The sequence below is a fragment of the Rhinatrema bivittatum genome, chromosome 13 (assembly GCF_901001135.1).
Source record: "Rhinatrema bivittatum chromosome 13, aRhiBiv1.1, whole genome shotgun sequence".
Lineage (NCBI taxonomy): Eukaryota > Metazoa > Chordata > Amphibia > Gymnophiona > Rhinatrematidae > Rhinatrema > Rhinatrema bivittatum.
Window position 1 is genome coordinate 59650324 of NC_042627.1, and position 18297 is coordinate 59668620.

Genomic DNA, 18297 nt, shown 5'->3' on the forward strand with positions numbered 1-18297 from the left:
TTTCAGTTCCAAGACCTTTCCCCTTTGGTTACCTATGTGGTGCACAGCGCATGATACCCATATCTTGAGGGCCTCTGTCCCTCAGATTTTGGCGTTCCTTCAAGACGGTTTGGATAAAGGACTCGCCTACAATTCCTTGAGAGTTCAGGTCGCTGCCCTGGGCTTGCTTCTCCAGTACGCAGACCATTCCTCTCTCTTGGGACAGCAGGATATCGCCCACTTCCTTAAAGGGGCGAAACATTTACAGCCCCCGGTCAGGGATCCGTTCCCTTCTTGGAGTCTTAATTTGGTACTCCGGACTCTGGTGGGGCCGCTTTTTGAGCCCCAACGAAATGCCACCATTAAGGATATCACGCTCAAGACTGTCTTCCTGGTGGCCATAAGTTCCACACGCCGCATTTCTGAACTCCAAGCGCTCTCCTGCAGAGAACCCTATCTCCGGTTCACAGATTCAGGGTTTTCCCTACACACAGTGCCCTCCTTTCTACCCAAGGTCGTCTCGTCTTTCCACCTGAATCAGACGGTCAAGCTTCCGTCCTTCTCAGCGGGGGAATCTGGTCACCTTCGTTCTCTGGATGTCAAGCGGGTTCTCCTTCGCTATTGTTAAATCTTACTCTATGCTTATGGCCAGGGACACAAGAACTCTTAGACTCAGCAAAAAGTATAATGTATTTTTATTAGTCAATATAAGTGTTCTCGGGAGATGCTGGGTACTGGGTGCCCTTAGTCTTTCAAACTGACCAGCATCTCCTTGTATACAGAAAGTGATCCTTGTTTTATAGATAACATTCAAATACAGGGTGGAAGGTTGTAGAGACTTGCATGACTGCCCAAAGGATCATTTACATAAGTTGTAATGTCAACTGCATGATTAAATCATCGCTAACTATCCCTGATTGGCTTCCCAGGATGTGTAGCCCATTTCCCATGACTTTCTTTGTTCTGGTAAACTTTTACTGGTCAAGACAATCAACACGTCTGTAACTGTGTGGATTACAAACTCCTGAGAATAGTGCCTGAAGCTCCCCTGTGGTTTCTTCTTTGTGACTCTATGAATAGACATCACCTGTCTGGTGCCAGCTTGCCTCCACAGATATCCAGGGACATTCTGTAAGTCACTCAGAGTCCATTCAGCCCAGGCAGGCCAAAGACACGCAGAGGGTTCTGGGGAATTCCTTCTCCATTTTGGTTGTGTTCAGGCATACTTCTCACTACTTGGAGGTCACTAATAAATTTCGAGTCTCAGACCACTTGTTTGTGTTGTGGTCGGGACCAAGGAGGGGTTCCCAGGCCTCGAAGATGACGATTGCAAGATGGCTTAAGGAAGCCATAGTCTCAGCGTACATAGGTACGGGTCGGGATCCTCCGCGGGGGATTAAAGCGCACTTGCTCCGTTCTCAAGCTGCATCCTGGGCTGAAGTACAGTCTGTTTCCTCCCAGGAGATCTGCCGAGTGGCGATTTGGAAGTCTCTTCATACCTTTGCACGACATTACCGTTTGCATCTACCGTCGTCGTCCTCTGGATATTTTGGCAACCAAGTCATTCGAGCAGGGCTTTCAAGGGCCCACCCAGTGTAGGGAAGCTTTGGTACATCCCACCGTCTGGACTGATCCTGGTACATACAGGGAAAAGAAAATTACTTCTTACCTTCGTTCCTGTAGTACCAAGCATCAGTCCAGACGCCCGCCTCTCGATTATGGTGGTTTTTTGGGGGGTACTTTCTTCCCTGCTCGATCTATTCACTGCACTCTGTTTCTCTTTGTTTTGAATTACGCTCGACTTCTAGAGCCTGTTCAACTAACGAATCTGTTAGTTAGTTCGTTCTGCAAGTTTCAGTTCTGTGGCACTCGTTGCCTCAGTTGTAATGTTGTTTTATGATTGTAGCACTTGATCCAGCCTTGGTAAGTGGTTGTTTTTGGCTTTGATATTCTCTATACTGAGCTCCTGCAGAGGGTGCACACGTACTTATGTCAGCACCCTTCGAAGCCTTGTCTGACTCCATCTGCTGGACGGGGGACATAACCCACCGACTGGACTGATCCTTGGTACTACAGGAACGAAAATTAGCAGGTAAGAAGTAATTTTCTTTTAGACAGAATGTCTAAACTTTTGCACACAACTGTACTGTGGTAAAACACTTCGGTGATGTAATGCGCAAACCTGAAAGTGTCTGAAAGGCAGAATATAAATCAAAATAAATCTAGGCAGTTGGGTTGCATAGATGGAATGTTAAATTCAGTTAAGTCCTCTCTACGATGTAGGAGGAAAAATCAGGTTTTCAAGAAATAAATTGCCCTTATTTGCTAAACTGAGGAATCAGTATTTATTCTGGGTTTGTGTATTGCTGTAATAATCCAAGATTAAAAAGGGAAATTTTTTTTTACCTACCATTTCTAACTATATTCCAGTGGATTCTGATTTACCATTCTGCTGAACATGGAATTACACTTATCAGAATGCATTGGGGCCATCAAAGTATAGTGAGAAGGGAGTTAGAAGAAGAAATATAGGATTCACCTGTATGAAAGTGAGTTTTGCACATTGAGGAGCAAGTTCTCCTTACATGTTAGGTAAAGAAGAAAAGGAAGGGTATTTCCCCAGCATAAAACATGCCCAACCCAGAGCCTTTTTTGGGGGGGGACAGAGGCTGGTCTGACTTGGCACACCCCCTTGACAATTTGAGCAAGGGGTTAGGCTCAAGCCTCACAAGGTTTGCTCAGCTTTAAGTGCAACAACCTTAGCCTCCCGGCCTGTTCAGTCAGAATGCTGATTTTCTGCCCTTACCTTTTAGACTAACAGTCTAAAAGGTAAGGGCAGTCACTAACTAGTCACTAACTACACATAACATTGGGTTTTTTTTGTTTTGTTTTTTTAGAGTGGGGAAAGCATTATGGTTGAAGTTGCAGCTGGCCCCTTGGAGAGTGATGAGAAGGTAACAATAAATGGCATTATATAGAACTTAAATATGAGAAAAATGCTGTCCCTTTCCCACTGCTAATTTAAAACATAGAGATGTGCATTTTTATTTTGACATAATATAGGCAACTTGGCTGGTTTCTGTAAATTATTAAATGCCTGTTAACTTGGATTTGATCCTAGAGTGATGGAAACTTGGTGGAGGTGCCTGCTGAACCCTCTGCTCCACGTGAGAAAGTAAGGATTGGATTTTAGATAAGTTCACAACTACTGATCTCACTTTTTTCTTTGGGAGAAAATATGCTTGTGTCAAACTTCTTTTAATTCTCTTCAGCCTAGCTATTTACTATTGGGCATAACTATTATAGATGGTAGGAACCTTTGGGTTTTTACTGTGATCTTACCTATGGTGATATAATGCTGTCTAGATTTTTTTTTTTCATAGTCTATAAAACTGCAAATCATTTTCTGAGCTCCTTAAAGCATCTTTTGCACATATAACAAGTTGATTCTCGCTCTTTTAACTTGGTCTCTCTAATTACACTTTTTTTTTTTCATTTTAAACATAAATTAGATGAGCAAATAAATATTTCCACTGTATTGTATATCACTGTCTTCCCAAAATTATATGTTTCAGGTATAAATGTTTGACTGTGGGCTTCTCTGTTTTCATTGTTTTGCAGTTACCAGTGGTTATTAGGGTGCCTAGACTGGACTTCTCTGCACTTACATTATGCGGAATGCCTTTCTCATTGCTGGGCTTTGGAGATATCATTTTGCCAGGTTGGTGTGTCTGTTTTCATAGCATTTTTATATTTTTTGTTTTTGTTTTGTTTTTGTCGTATGCCGTTAAAATAGCAGTGTTTTCCTTCCTTGTAGCAAAAACAGATCAGATATGTTAAAAATAGAACTTGGGGTCTGACAAAATGCCAGTCTGTAGCCCTGGTAGTTCCCCCTTTCTCAACAATTTGGCCACTTATCAGCCATTTATTCTTTCAGCTCATCTGGAACCAGAGACCAATGGGGAATATGGAACTTGAGTGTCAGTCCACAAAAGTTATATCTACCTCCAAAGTATCTACGGTGCCAAATAATGTACTAAAGTGCACTTGAGTTCATCTGCATGGATCATATATTCATAGTGATTTTAACGTTGGTGCTAAGGTTAAAGCATCTCTATCATTTTATGAAATTGCATTTCTTCATTGAAAAATTGAATAATGTGAATAAAGCTATTATGAAAGAACTAGCTGAAATCCGAAAAACATTTGTGGGGCGATGACAGCAGCACGCGATCCCAGCATTCTCACCTCCACTAACTCTGCTCAACCAGAGGACTCTCATCCTTCTCCCCAGCCTGACCCGAGCATGCATTCATTTTTGCTCCTCCTACTCACGCATGTCTGGGAGTTCTGCCTCCAGTCTCGTTGCCCCAGGAGTCACCTTCCAAGTTCTGCAGGCCTGGATATGCATGCTCCTAGCTATGCTGTGCCTAATATGTTCTGCCATTGCCACACCTGAGAAGGAAGAGTGTACATGCTTTCTGCTCCAGCCATTGTAACGGGGCCTTCAGCCTTCTCCATAGCTGACTTTCAAGGATCTCGCGCCAGTACTCGACAGCAGCCACCTGCATCCTTTTTCTCCCAACCATATTCTGCCCTAGCTGAGAATGGAGTGGGCATGTACCCTTCCACTCCCAGTGATAGACCAGATCCAGCTAAGCCACCGCAAGTGCATTATATAGATATAGATAGAGAGAGAGATATTTTACAGTGTATTTAAGAATTTTGATGCAGGAGTAAACAGACACCAAAGCATCGGTCAAGTTATTTTCTATTGACAGCATTAAATAAATGAAATTTTGAGCAATGTGGTGCTCTGCTTTATTATTTAAGGGGAGATATAAGATAATCAGAAAGGGCTTAGCAGTAGCAGTCATCATTGCTGTATTGGACTGGATTTTGTAGATTTAATTACTTGCTTTTCCAAATCTGAGCTCAAGGCAAATTACAGTCGGGCACAGTAGGTAGTTCCCTATTCCAGAGGGCTTGCAATCTAAGAAGAAAAACTTTAAGCAACTGCACACGGTGACATATACCCAAGGAGAGAGAGAGGTTTGTTTTCTAATAAGAGCAACTTTTTAAAGAAAACAGTTTTCTTAAACTGGCTAGCTATCTTCTTAAAATGGCAGGCCAGCTGAAGGGTTTGACTCGTGAGATTAAACTACGGGTGGGGGGGGAGAGTACCGTATATCCCCCCCCCTCTCTTTAATTTTCTGGGGACCTGTTCTGCCCCCCTTCTTATCCATGCTGCAGTCAGTTCACTTAGTTTAAGGAAGGAGCTAGCTGGCCTCTGGCATAGAAAAGGTTGTGAAACACTGTACAAAGCTAATCCTCCACTCCCACTGTTTTGGTAACAGCCTGCTGTATTAGTTTTGACTAAGTAATAGTACTTGCTATGAATTATGTATTTATTTAAAATATAATAAAAAATGTATTTAAAGTGAATTTTGGATAACTTTTGGCAGTTGATCTTTAAGAAACCATTTTTGTTTATGAAAACAAAATTTAACATTTTGACCTTTTTAATTATGGATTTATTCCTATAATATAGGAACTTTTCTTATGCTCTTCTCACTAAATGAAATAATTTTGTCATTAATTGGGATATTCATGATTTGACACAACTTAATATTTTTTCTTTCTCTTTAAATCTTTTTATTATGTCTTCCTGAACCTGGAAAATGAGCTTGTACAGAGCAAGGCTTATGCATACTGCAATGAATATAAATAGGCCCAGTAAATCTCAATTACCAGGCTGAGATTGATCAAACCTGCTACTAAAGCCAAGTACCATAAAACAAAAACCATGTTTACATCAGAAACACTTGCCCATGCCCTGTCCCCGCAAAGTGAAAACTATTACCTCACCCTATGGCAACTCCTAAAAGTGATTTCACTGAAATCCCTCAGCCCGTTCCATTATCATACTTAACAAAAGGCCCTCCGATCTTTCTAAGCTTCTACAGATAAAATATTTATTTCCATGATCTGCCATGTTCTCTGAAGCCATTCGCAAAACCAAGGTGGCGAAGGGCTCTTCTGCCTAGACAAAAACAGCACCTCTAGTTTACGACTGTTTTGGGCTAGTCCCAGAATGGAGAAACTTGTGTGTAATCCCTGCTATTTCTTATACTGCCTCATACCTTTAAATCTTCTGTATCTTAGAGGGATAATGTCCCCCTCTATCCACATTCCCTCCAACAAAGGTTGAAAATTGTTTTTTAATTATACCTTTTTTTATTTTTTTGTTTAGGTCTTGCAGTTGCCTATTGTCGCAGGTTTGATATTTGGACAAGTTCTTCGTACATTTATTATGTTTCCTGTACAGTAGGTAAATGTTTTGTTATAATATGTTCTTAGTTGTTGCTTAATACTGTTTTGATAATTAGTTCTAAAACTAACTAACCAAGGGGAGACCTACTTTAGTTCTAGTTCTCAGTGGAGCATAAGACCCTAGTGCAAGGGGTGGTGGATATACTTGGCAATAGTAATTTTTTTTTTTTTTAATTTTGTTTTAGATTAGTTCATGCCTTTTTATTGGTACCTCAATGAACGTTACATTCAGGTACAATAGGTATATCCCTATTGCAATTAAATTTGACATAATCACTGGAGGGCACATGCTAAGTAATACTACTGCTGTAATATTCAACTTTAAAAAGGGAGACTATGATAAAATGGGGGTATTAGAATTAAGCTAAAAGGAGCAGTTGCCAAGGTTGAAAGTTCACATGAGACAAGGACATTTGTTTAAAAATACCATCTTGGAAACCCAGGCAAAATGTATTCCATGCATTAAAGTTTGAAGAAAGACCAAATGACTGCCAGCATGGTTTAATAGTGAGGTGACAAATACAGTTAAAGGCAGAATGGCATTTTCCATTTTTTTGAAAAATTAAACCCAAATGATGAAAATAGGGAAAAGCATAGGCACTGGCAAGTTAGATGTAAAACTGTAATGCAGGATAAATTTGAAAAGAAGTTTGTCATGGAGGTAAAAACCTTTAAACTTTTTCAAGTACATTTAAAGTAAAAAGCCTGTGAAAGGAGTTACTTGGACCTCCTAGATGACTCAGAGGTAAAAGGGATGCTCTTTGGTGATTCTGAGCAACTAAAGAAAATCGCAGTGAAACTGGAAGATGTAATAGATCAAACAACCTAAAAAGTAACAAATTGCCAGGACTGGATGGCATTCAGCCCAGAGTTCTGAAAGAACTCCTTTATGAAATTGCAAACCTGTTACTAGTAATCTTTAACTTATCTTTTAAAACCTGAAGACTGGAAAGTGGCCAGTATAACATATATCTTTAAAAAGGGCTCCGGGGGTAATCTGGGAAACTAGACATCTGAGCCTGATGTCTGAGGGGTAAAATGGTAGGAGCTATTCTTAATAACAAAATTATTAGCCATATAGATAAAAATGGTATATTGAGAAAGCATCAACATGGTTTTAGCAAAGGAGGTCTTGCCTAACTAATCTATAAGATTTTTTGAAGATGTAAATAAACAAGTGGATAAAAGTAAGCCAGTTGATATAATGTATTTTTTATTTTCAGGAGGCGTTTAATAAAGCCCTTCATAAGAGATTCCTCAAATTGAAAAGTCATGGGATTAGAGAAAATATTCTATTGTGGATTGGTAAAAGATTAAAAGACAGGAAACAGAGGTTAGGACTAAATGATCAGTTTTCCAAATAGAGAAGGATCAGTAATGGAGTGCCCTAGGGATCTGTTCTGGGACCTGTGCTATTTAACACATTCATTAATGATCTGGAAAGGGGGGAGTAAGGAGTAAGATGATCAAATTTGTAAATGACACAAAATTATTCAAGGTTGTAAAACAGCAGCAGATTGAGGAATTGCAAAAGGACCTTGCTAGACTAGGGGACTAGGTATCTGAATGGCAGATGAAATGTAATGTGGACAGATAGAGTTATGCACATAGAGAAAAATAATCCCAACTTTAGGTATACAATAGTGGATTCCATATAAGAGATCTCCTCCACCCAGGAAAAGAATCTGAATCCTTCTGGATAATAATGGACGTCCTCAGTTCAGTGTGTAGCAGCAATCAAAAAAGCAAATAGAATGTTAGGAATTATCTGGAGAGAAATGGCGAATGAAACAAAAAATATTATAATGCCTCTATCAACTCTATCAACCACACCTTGAATATTGTGTCCAGTTCTGGTCATCCCCATAGCAAAACTAGAAAAGGTACAGAGAAGGGCATAAAAAATGATAAAGGGGATGGAATGTATCTCTTAAGAAGAAAGGCTAAACAGGTTAGGGCTCTTCAGCTTGGAAAAGAGATTGAAGATTATAAAATCAAGCGTAGGATGGAAGGGTTAGACAGGGGCTGGTTATCTACCCTTTCAAATGGTATTAAAACAAGAGACACTTCATGAATTTTACATCCAACAGATTTAAAGCAAATTATGGAAAGTGTTTTTTTATTCAGTGCTCAATCAAGCTATGGAATTTGTTTCCAGACAAACATGGTCAAGGCAACTGGTATAGTGTTTGCCTTTTGTGTTGAATGTAAAATAGTGTGATCTACTCTGAACTACTTGTCCTGGTAGGGTGGAATTAAAAAGCTTTTAAATAAAATAAATAGTATAGTGGAGTTCAAAAAGGGTTTGGATAAGTTCCTGGGAGAAAAGTCTATAATCTGTTAGTCAGGTACTCTTGGGGAAAACCATCGCTTATCCCTGGGAGTGAACAACAAGAAATACTTCTACTTTTTAGGATCTACAGGGTATTCGTGACCTAATCTGGCCACTTTCAGACAGGATGCTGGTCTTGATGGCCATCAGTCTGAATCAGTGTGGCATATCTACAGCACCTGAATGTTATCTGCTTTGAAGTGCCTGAAAAGTGGACTATAAATAAAACAAATCTATTCTATCTGTATCTTATGCTCTGTTCATAACTGAAACCTGCCCCAAGTTAGCCACCTAGCTTTTAATTCATTGTTATTCCCTTGTCTATACCTGTCTAGGTCCAGCCATTGCAGCGACAGGCCTCTGGCAGAGCAAAACCAGGTTTCCTTCAGGAATCTGGTACAAATGGGTTCTCTAGCCAGCGGATAGGTTTTGATCTTGAGCAATGATAGGAGCTTGTAAATACAGTCTGTGAATGGATCAGCTGCGAATGCTACTTAGCCTCCAGGGTGGGGAAGGAGTCATAGCAAACATGCAATGACGATACCTAGTGACTGGATTTTAGTGCCCATGAATACAGGATCTCTAGAAGGCACCCAGATGCAAGGTCTTTCTCTGCAATAACTTTGTTTTGGGTGTGCTAGTTGCTTGATTTTGGTTGTTTAATATTACTACCCTTAACATAAGGCATAGGGGTAACCACAGAGTAGCAGTTACTACCCTTAATAGAAACATATGGGTAACCTGCACAGAGCAGCAGTTACTGCCATAAGAAACTTGCTGGGAAGACTGGATGGACCATTTGGTCTTTTTCTGCCATCATTACTATGTTACTATGGACTAAAAGTAAGTAAGGAGAGGGAAAATCACCAGTTAGTTCTGAATGAAGACTCATAGTGCCAGATCCCAGTTTGAACCGGATGCGCAAAGAAGCAAAATGAAACTGCTGAGTCAGAAACCCCCAATCTCTGCAATTTTCCTCTACCCTAAGAGCCATAAAAGTCAGGTCTCTGTGGGCATTGGTGCTAGGCCATCAGGTCACCAGTCATCTAGTTCTGAATCTCTGTCGGTGCTCCTGCATTAATATCTCTTAACAGGAAATGTTTAAATTGACAAAAGATATTCAGGTTTTCTTAGCTCACTTTAATCCATAGGCTGATATGTACTGTCACTTTGGAATTGTTGACAGCTAGTTGATACATCACATGGAAGTATTCGTCTACATTTATGCAGCCCAAAAACATCTGAAAATCTTATGCATGTCATTATAGAATCATTGAATGAGAGAAAGATATGCTAGAAGGGACCTCAAGAGGACATCTAATCTCCAGGTAGTATCTGCCTGGCAAACAGCCCCAGACAGTTGAGCATTTAATCTTCTCTTAAAAACTCCAATGGGAGGAGCCTTACCGATAACGTTTTGAGTCCTGGGGCAGAGGTGCTTCGAATCCTGCTGATGTCATCAGAAGGGGACTTCTGCCCCTTTTAAAATCTCCTGCCCAGTGTCGCACAAAAGCCACACGACTAAGGGGCACACCCCGAGGAAACATTTTTGCTTGCTCTGTCTTTATTTCTATGATTGGATATGGGTAAGAAGAGGAGGGACTACATTCATGCTGTCCTCTCCGAACCTTCTGTGCTCCATTCCACTTCAACCCACTCTAGAAATGTTTCAGAGGCAGTGTTTCAGGTTCCAAGAGCTTGGAGGTGTCTCCTCTGCTCTTCCTTTACCATCTGCGTTATTGAGCCCTGATGGCTCTTCTTCACTGCAGCCATCGGATATCTCATCTCCTGGACTTGGGGCTGAAATAGGGACGATGAGATAATCTACTCCTGTCATGATTGCTGATGGGGAGTCATTAGGATTAGACAAGGTAATGCCGAGTGATGCAACACCTCAGGTACCAGCTGTGGAAAACGTTTCTCCTGCTAGAGTGACTTTGGATATGTTATGGTTAGCAATTACCCATCTTGAAAAGTCCCTTATCTCTTAGAACTTTATCTTCTCAAGTGATTGAACACTCTGCTGTTGTTGAAGGAGCATTCAGTTAAGTTAGTTGAAATTTCTGATAGATATTCTGTTCTACGTGAGTGTCAGTGTTCCTTGATTAATGAAAATAAGTTGCTTTCTCAGAAGATTGAAAATTTAGATAATTTCTCTAAAATGTTGAATTTGAGATTTTTAAAGTTTCCAAGATGTTTGGTTCCTCCCTTGCAGACATTGCAAAAGTTCTGTCTTGAATTTTTGAAAATTCCAAAAGATCACATGCATACTTTACCTAAAATTTACTATTTACCTCTTAGTAGTGGTAAATTGTCTTCTGAAAGAAATTTAGGAAGAAGTGAATCTCTGAATGAGAATTTAAGTATTTCTGAAATATTGGAGCAATCTCAATATACGATAATGATAGAACTATTTTGTTGGTTTCCCTTAACCAAGAAGCTGATAAGCAGATGACATTGGGACAGTATTTCTTTTGAAATTTCCCTGTAGATGTTTTAAGATTCAGGGGAGTAGATATGTGTGTTGTGATCCTGTACAATTAGTGATTTCTGCAGAAAAGGGAAAATTGGTCTATTATATCTTGAGTTGTCATACCGTACTTTGGCCTGATTAGTTAATTTCCAATATTTTCTTGTATATAATTTCTTTATTTCTCTCCTTAATGTGGTCTAATAAATACTCCTGTTTCTTTAACATCTGAGGTTGTACGGTTTTCTGTTCAAAGTTTTTTGCTATGATGTAAAATATTCTCATTCCCTTGATAACTTGTTTCTCTATGGAAGAAGATCTGTTTACCTCTGCCAAAATATTTAGTGGCTAGGTTTATTTTATTTATTTATTTATTTTTTTGTTAGGGTGAGGGAAGGGATGAATATCCCATTACCTTTATTTTGCTTACTCAAGGATGTTATAGTGGTGTGATATCTTATAAGCAGACAGGAGAATACCAAAATCAGCATAACAAAATAAGCCCAAATTGTACCTGATTATATACTTATATGAAGGCCACTAGTAAGTATGTGATTTTGGTTAAAAGGTGGGAAATTATAGTCTGAAAAGAATTGACAGAAGCATTGTCTGGCAGATAATCAGGGTAATTTATACAGGAAAACTGGTACAAGTAAAACATGTAGTGGTATATGAGGGTAGCAATCAAGTGAGACAGCATAGTTGTTTGGGAAAACTGTATGATTTGAAGCAATATTTAGGTAAAAACAGTGTAATGGAAAATGCAGAGCATACAACCCTGATTTTGAGATTTCCAGAATGAAATGGACATGCCTGCATTTTTTTTACCAGACTGAGACTGATCACCAAAGTATGATGCAGAATACTATATTTCTGTCAACCTCCAATTTCCTTTTGGATTTCTCCAGCCTATGCTGTTGGCATGATGATAACTTTCATCGCTTTGGTGCTGATGAGAAATGGACAGCCAGCCCTTCTGTACATAGTTCCCTGCATACTTCTTACCAGTTCAGTAGTTGCCTGGAGTCGCAAGGAAATGAAGAAGTTTTGGAATGGTAGTAATTATCAGGTAAAGCAGAATATGTAATGAACAATTTTACTAATTTATGCTTTTGCATAGCTCCATAATCTGTTACGTTTTAAGATCTGATGTTTCACTACTTAACCAAAGATGATTTGTTTAATAGTCCCCAGGGTCTCTGTTCTTTCCATTAAACTCTATCCAGATGGGGAATGTGACTTTTTGATCCTGATCCATACAGCACCATCTGATGGGGATAGTGGAGAAGGACTAATGCCATCATGTTCTTGATGATTTTTCGCAGACTCAATGATTTTTCCCAAGGTCAGGTACAGAATTGGTTAGAGCATTATTTAATGGAATAAAAATAACAGCATAGCAATATGAAGGATAGACTTCACCCTTAGCTAGGAACATTGCTACGATTATATATTTTGAAACCACGCCCCCGGGCGTGGTTTTGGCCCGGGGCGGTCCGGGGGCGTGGCTGCGCCCTCCGGAACCGTCCCCGGGTTGCGTCTCAGCGCGCCAGCAGCCCGCTGGCGCGCCGAGACACCTCCCTCTGGGAGGCGTAAATCCCTGGACAAAGGTAGGGGGGGTTTAGATAGGGCCAGGGGGGTGGGTTAGGGAGAGGAAGGGAGGGGAAGGTGAGGGGAGGGCGAAAGAGAGTTCCCTCCGAGGCCGCTCCGATTTCGGAGCGGCCTCGGAGGGAACAGAGGCAGGCTGCGCGGCTCGGCGCGCGCCAGCTGCCCAAAATCGGCAGCCTTGCACGCGCCGATCCTGGATTTTAGCAGATACGCGCGGCTACGCGCGTATCTGCTAAAATCCAGCGTACTTTTGTTTGCGACTGGTGCGCCAACAAAAGTACGCGAACGTGCATTTTTTAAAAATCTACCCCATGGTATACATCTCTTTTTAGCCAAGGCATGCTGTTTTGCAGGCTGTGATAAAGTACACTTGTATGGTAACTTTTAAACAGGGGTGCACATGTGCATGCATTTGTCAGCCTGCACCCAGGGTCACGGCCATTTTATAACATATGTGCGCATATTATAAAATAGCCTCACTGCACGCCCGTGTGCTCAATTTTAAGCGGATGCGATCTTTTGCACGCAAAGGCCGCTTCTGCTGTGTCAGTGGGGGGATTTTAAAAGGCATGCGTGCGATTGCCATTGCCAGTTTTCCCAGTTCGCTCAGTTAAGGAATAGGACTGCCAGACCCCCCTTAGTTTTTTGTTTTTTTTAGCCTCCCTTCTCCCCGTTAGCCCCGACCTTTAAAACCCCGCTGATCTGCCTGGATTATTTTGTTTTATAACTTACACATCCTCCATAGCAGAAGTAAATTTACATGGCGTACCAGTGCGCATGAGTATTTACGCGCAAATTTCATGCTAAAATCCTGAAACGCCCGTGCCCCTTTTTGGAAACTTTTCATTTGTGCACTCAGTGGCATGTACGAGCATATCTGGGCGGCTTTTAAAATCTGCTCTGCGCTTTTAAAATTCACCTTATAATGTATTTCCAAACACTGCATCCTGGAGACCGAGACATTTCTGAATGCCTTGATCTTCTCACTCACTGTGTGCCACTTGACTGAGTGATTAACCACCTCCAAAAACTAAGTAATTCATGTTTTCCCTCCATTTTTAGGTGCTATGAAGTTTTAACCCTAGTGTCACGTGTTTGAGACTTTTTTTTTTTTTTTTTGCAGATGCATTAATGAAGAAATTCTATTTAGGTGTTGGATTCAGCTTTGACTCAGCATGTGATTTATAGTCGTTGTACTTTTGAAATGTGTGCCAAGCAGTTCATTCCTTCTGTACAGCTGTAACTTAAAGTTTAAATTAAAAAAAAAAAAAAGAGCAAAGCCATACATTGTATAATGACTGTGGTGATCTGAGCAGGCTGAGGTACATTTCTTTGGGCCAATATAAGATTATTTGGAGGTGTGGTTGTACCACTTAGGTCCCTCTTTCACAAGGGACCTTTAAAGATAACACAACCTGCAAAGCATCTGACTTTCTTCAGGACTGGTAAAGTTACTGAAGCACTGTACTGCAGATCTCTTCCAGATTTGTTTTCACATCCATGTTACAAAGAGAGCATAGAGGGCTAAGAGCAAATTAAGCATGTTAGGTAAGAGGCTCTTAACGAGTACCCAGCACACACCAGTATATCCCTCTTCACTGGTGTGTTTTATAAGCCACACAGCTGTTTCAAAAGATGACAGTTCTGACTTGGTATGCACTCTTTCTAATCCTGCACCATTAGATCAGAACATGAAAAACATTGTGTCCTTATTTGAAATTTTCCTGCAGTGCCCCAGGGATCAGTACTGGAAATGGAGCTTTTTAATTTCCCCCTGTAACAAGTGCTCTCTACAGTTGGGCAGCGAGAGATGTCTAACGTACAGTCAGTGTAATTTATAGAGAGGTTCCCTTAAGTGTGTATAAGCTTTCTGTTAATTACATAAAATCGATATTTATCATTTTCAGTTTTGTTCAGTTTTAAAATTTGTAGCTGTTATGGACCAGACAATGCCTCCAGAATTGGACAAAATACTCACACATTAGTGGTAGTATTTTCTGTTCATTTAAGCAATCTAAGAATGTGAGCACAGTCTAGCTGACTTTTGCTCCCTTGGATTTTAAAGGTAAGCTGTAATACGTATTAAGAAATGGCACCTGGCAGCTAAAGAGCCCAGCTGGGCTCGGGCCACTGTTGGTCAGTGCTGTGGTCTCAAGTGATATGCAGTGTTGTGTGTTGCCGTCATCCTGTTTTTAGAAGGATGTTAACATCGACTGACAGCAGTCAGTGGCCTTTAGGGCATTTTCATTGTTCTGCAGATTAAATTCAAGGCAGTACAATGACCTAGCATGTCTTAGATTTGTAGATGGTGTGAATCACACGAAAGTAAGAATGATGGCACAGTGACGATATGCTCTTTAAACCTATAATTGATTACACGTGCTCGCTTCAGTCCCGCGCCATTTGGTCATGTCTCAGCCTGCCATGATTTTAAGGAGTGAGCTGACCTCATTAGAATGCTACATTATTTCTCTCCAGTTCTTCTTGAGGATGAATTCTGCTGTCATGTGTGGCAGTTCTACAAGTGATTGTCCGTTTGTCTCGAGTATAAAAACATACAGTCTGTCATCCAGGGCCCTTTTTCAGAAACATTTTATTACATTATGCTGTTGAAAAAAAATTCTTAAGGTCCACAGTTTTTTCAAGGAGAACAGCTTTAGCATTTTTCTGCTGTTTCATTTTGTTTACCGTAAGCTGTAGGCTTTTCTATAGTAAGTCCAACTTAATATTTTAAGAAGCATTTGAATATATTGAACAGTAACTTTGTCTTACATAGATATGAGTATGTTTATTTATAAATATTTTAAACTGCTTGAATAGCACTGTACACCCCTTGCAGATGAAATAAAATAAAGCATTGGTGGTGGTCTATTTTCTGAGGCTAACATTTAGCGAAGTCTGTTGTGGATATCCTCTAGGGTCCTATTTCTTTCGAAGTCTCTGACTTGGGCCATGACAGACACTCTTCAGCTCTTTTTAAAAACAATTTTTTTTTTAAATCCCTTTCTGGACATTTGCCGGGCTTCTCTCTGTCTTTTTTTCTTTTCCCTAAAGGCAAAGGAGGTAATTTTGCGGCAAGACACTTCAAAACTGTATTTGCTGCATTAATTTTGAGACATTTCTCTGTGCTTGTGTATGCAAAGCAAGATGAAGAGTCTTGGTAGATCATGACAAGAATAACACAGTGGACAAAATGCAACCACTTTGACCTATACTGGTATGGGTTTTTTCCCCATAAAAATATTCAAAGCCTCACACCATCAATATACGGGTTGTGATAATCATTTAAAGTCTTTAGCTTATAAGATCTCCCCTCTGCTTGCTGTATTGCTTAAATCCCTTTTCAGTTCGTTCTTAGATATCTGCTTTAGCTAGCTGACTGGTTTGAACTTGCTTGTATTTGTTTTTATATTGAGCTTTTGTTTCGGTCTAGATAATGGAACCTCTGGATGATGGAGTAAATGCAGACAATTCTGGGACGGCGCCCGAACCCTCAGAAGTTCAATGACATTACAGAAGCTGGCAGGAAATAGTGTTCTATGGAGTTTTTTTTTGTTTTTTTGTTTTTTTTTTAACAAATTCAGAATTGAAATGAATGTAGTACTAAAATGAAAGAACGCACCTGTTCAGTATGTTTTTTTGCAATGATGCATGACTATTTTTATAATGTTGAACTGTTAAATATTTTGAAATAATTACAATATATTAGGTTCTCTTCACAGCCACAATATAAATAGGAAGAATGTGCCTTTAAATAAAAGTACCTGATCTATGCAGTTTGCAGCATTTATATATTTATATAGTTCATCTTGCTGAGAATTTTTCTCCATAACAGACCACTATAGTAAATATACCAAATGTACTGTATAGTCTGACTGAAGCTGTGTAAAAATATTTTAGTTTGTGGATGATTTTAAGTTTGCATCTTAATACTTTATTGCTGTGGGGTAGATTTCTTTGACTAGTGCAATCCATGTGCTGCTTCTGGTGGCTGTCAGACACTAATATGTGGAGAGCAATACATCTCTGTAGTTGTTTTCGTGTCATCAGTCAGTGACTGGAATGATTAGAATGGTGAAGCAAAAATCATATAAGATGCAAACCAATTAGCCATGGATTGATTGATTGGGAGTGGGTAATGTAACATTTCTCAGCTTTCTGTCACTGGAATTCTTCCAGTAAATGCTCTGTTCCTTTGTTTACATGGGTTGGTGAAATCTGAAATCTAGAAACCTTTGCTTTTTAACATTATTTCTTGTATAATTACCAGCGACTAACTGGCTTGAATTACTGTTATACACTTTTTAATTTGAGTTTCTCATTGTGTGAAAACACATAATAGCATCCACGTACTTAGTGTCATCAGCAATTCTGGCAACAAACACAAATCATTTTAAAATTGACTCAGCTCAGCTTAGTAAAGATGTTGCTTCTGAATATCCTGACATTTTGTTTCCAAGTTGTACAGACCTAGACCAAAATGTCATTAAGGCATACTGGAAATTATGAGACACAGAATGATTCATCTTTTTGCTCTGGAAGTATACTTACAGCAGTAGATTATTATGTTTTCTTAAACACAGACTGGCATGATGATCTGTACTTCCTTTGTTAAACTTCCAGTTCAGTGTGAAAGTATTTTTGGTGTTTTGAAATGGCAGTGTTTAAATTGATAGACACTCTTCATGGATAGTTTTGTATACTGCTCCCAGAAACGAAGGGGGCTGTTTTATAGTGAGATTGCTATAATTCATTGACAGGGCCATAGTTTTAAGCCAAAACATTTTGTACAATGTATTTTTTATATCCATACGAATGCATGTGATGCATTTTAGTGATCAAGTAATGCATTTCTAAGGTACTTCAACCATTCAAATTTGTAGCTACATTATAGAGGTAAAAACATAATATTGCACTAATATAATTGCAGCAAATAAAACTGATCCTTGCAATTATATGGACAAAACCATGAGACAAATCTTTATTCCTGTGTTGACTGCAGCAACACATCCTGAGAGCTGGAAAAACATTATTTTTGAGAAAGGAAGGTCCACTTCAGCCAGTGGAATGTGCATTGCTTTAAGTTATTTCTGTGTGTAGATCCAATGGAACAAAACCACAATAAAGAGACAAATTCAGAGAATCATATTTTCTGTCTGTTTCTTAACAATAATGGTAAAGTGTTTGGTATTTGGAGGAAGGAAGGGGAGGAGTAGCCTAGTGGTTAGAGCAGAGGGCTACAAACCAGGGTTCAGGGTTCAAATCCCACTGCCACTCCTTTATGACCTTGGCCAAGTCACCTTATCCTCTATTGCCCAAGGTACAAACCTAGGAAATATTCACCAGAAAAACATCACAACCTCCTTTCCTGCCTTGGCTTTTCCATTTTGTTGTTGTGACTTTTGTGTATGCAGCTGCACAGGCTTTTAGCAGCTGATAAATCCCCTATTCTCCTGCCAGTTCTATTACACAGCTCTTTTCAATGGCAAGCTGATGAGAGAAATACAAAAAAAATAGCTTAAATCTTATAAATTATAAACCAAGTAGAGGAAAATGTATATTGGAATAGAAAAAA

At 39.7% G+C, this 18297-nt stretch overlaps 1 protein-coding gene across 3 annotated transcripts in view; it reads left to right on the forward strand.

Moving 5' to 3' along the window:
- SPPL2A (signal peptide peptidase like 2A) overlaps positions 1-17870 on the forward strand; it is a 79470-nt gene extending 61600 nt beyond the window's left edge. The window contains exons 11-16 of one of the 3 annotated variants that reach the window (XM_029574548.1): positions 2877-2933; positions 3101-3154; positions 3601-3700; positions 6233-6310; positions 12023-12183; positions 13846-14045. In XM_029574548.1, coding sequence (XP_029430408.1) covers positions 2877-2933; positions 3101-3154; positions 3601-3700; positions 6233-6310; positions 12023-12183; positions 13846-13854 — 459 coding nt within the window. In that variant the 3' untranslated portion in view covers positions 13855-14045. Of the gene's footprint in view, positions 1-2876; positions 2934-3100; positions 3155-3600; positions 3701-6232; positions 6311-12022; positions 12184-13845; positions 14046-16155 lie in introns of those variants that run through there. The other 2 variants (XM_029574546.1, XM_029574547.1) reach the window with 2 other exon arrangements.
- The last annotated feature ends 427 nt before the right edge of the window (positions 17871-18297 follow it).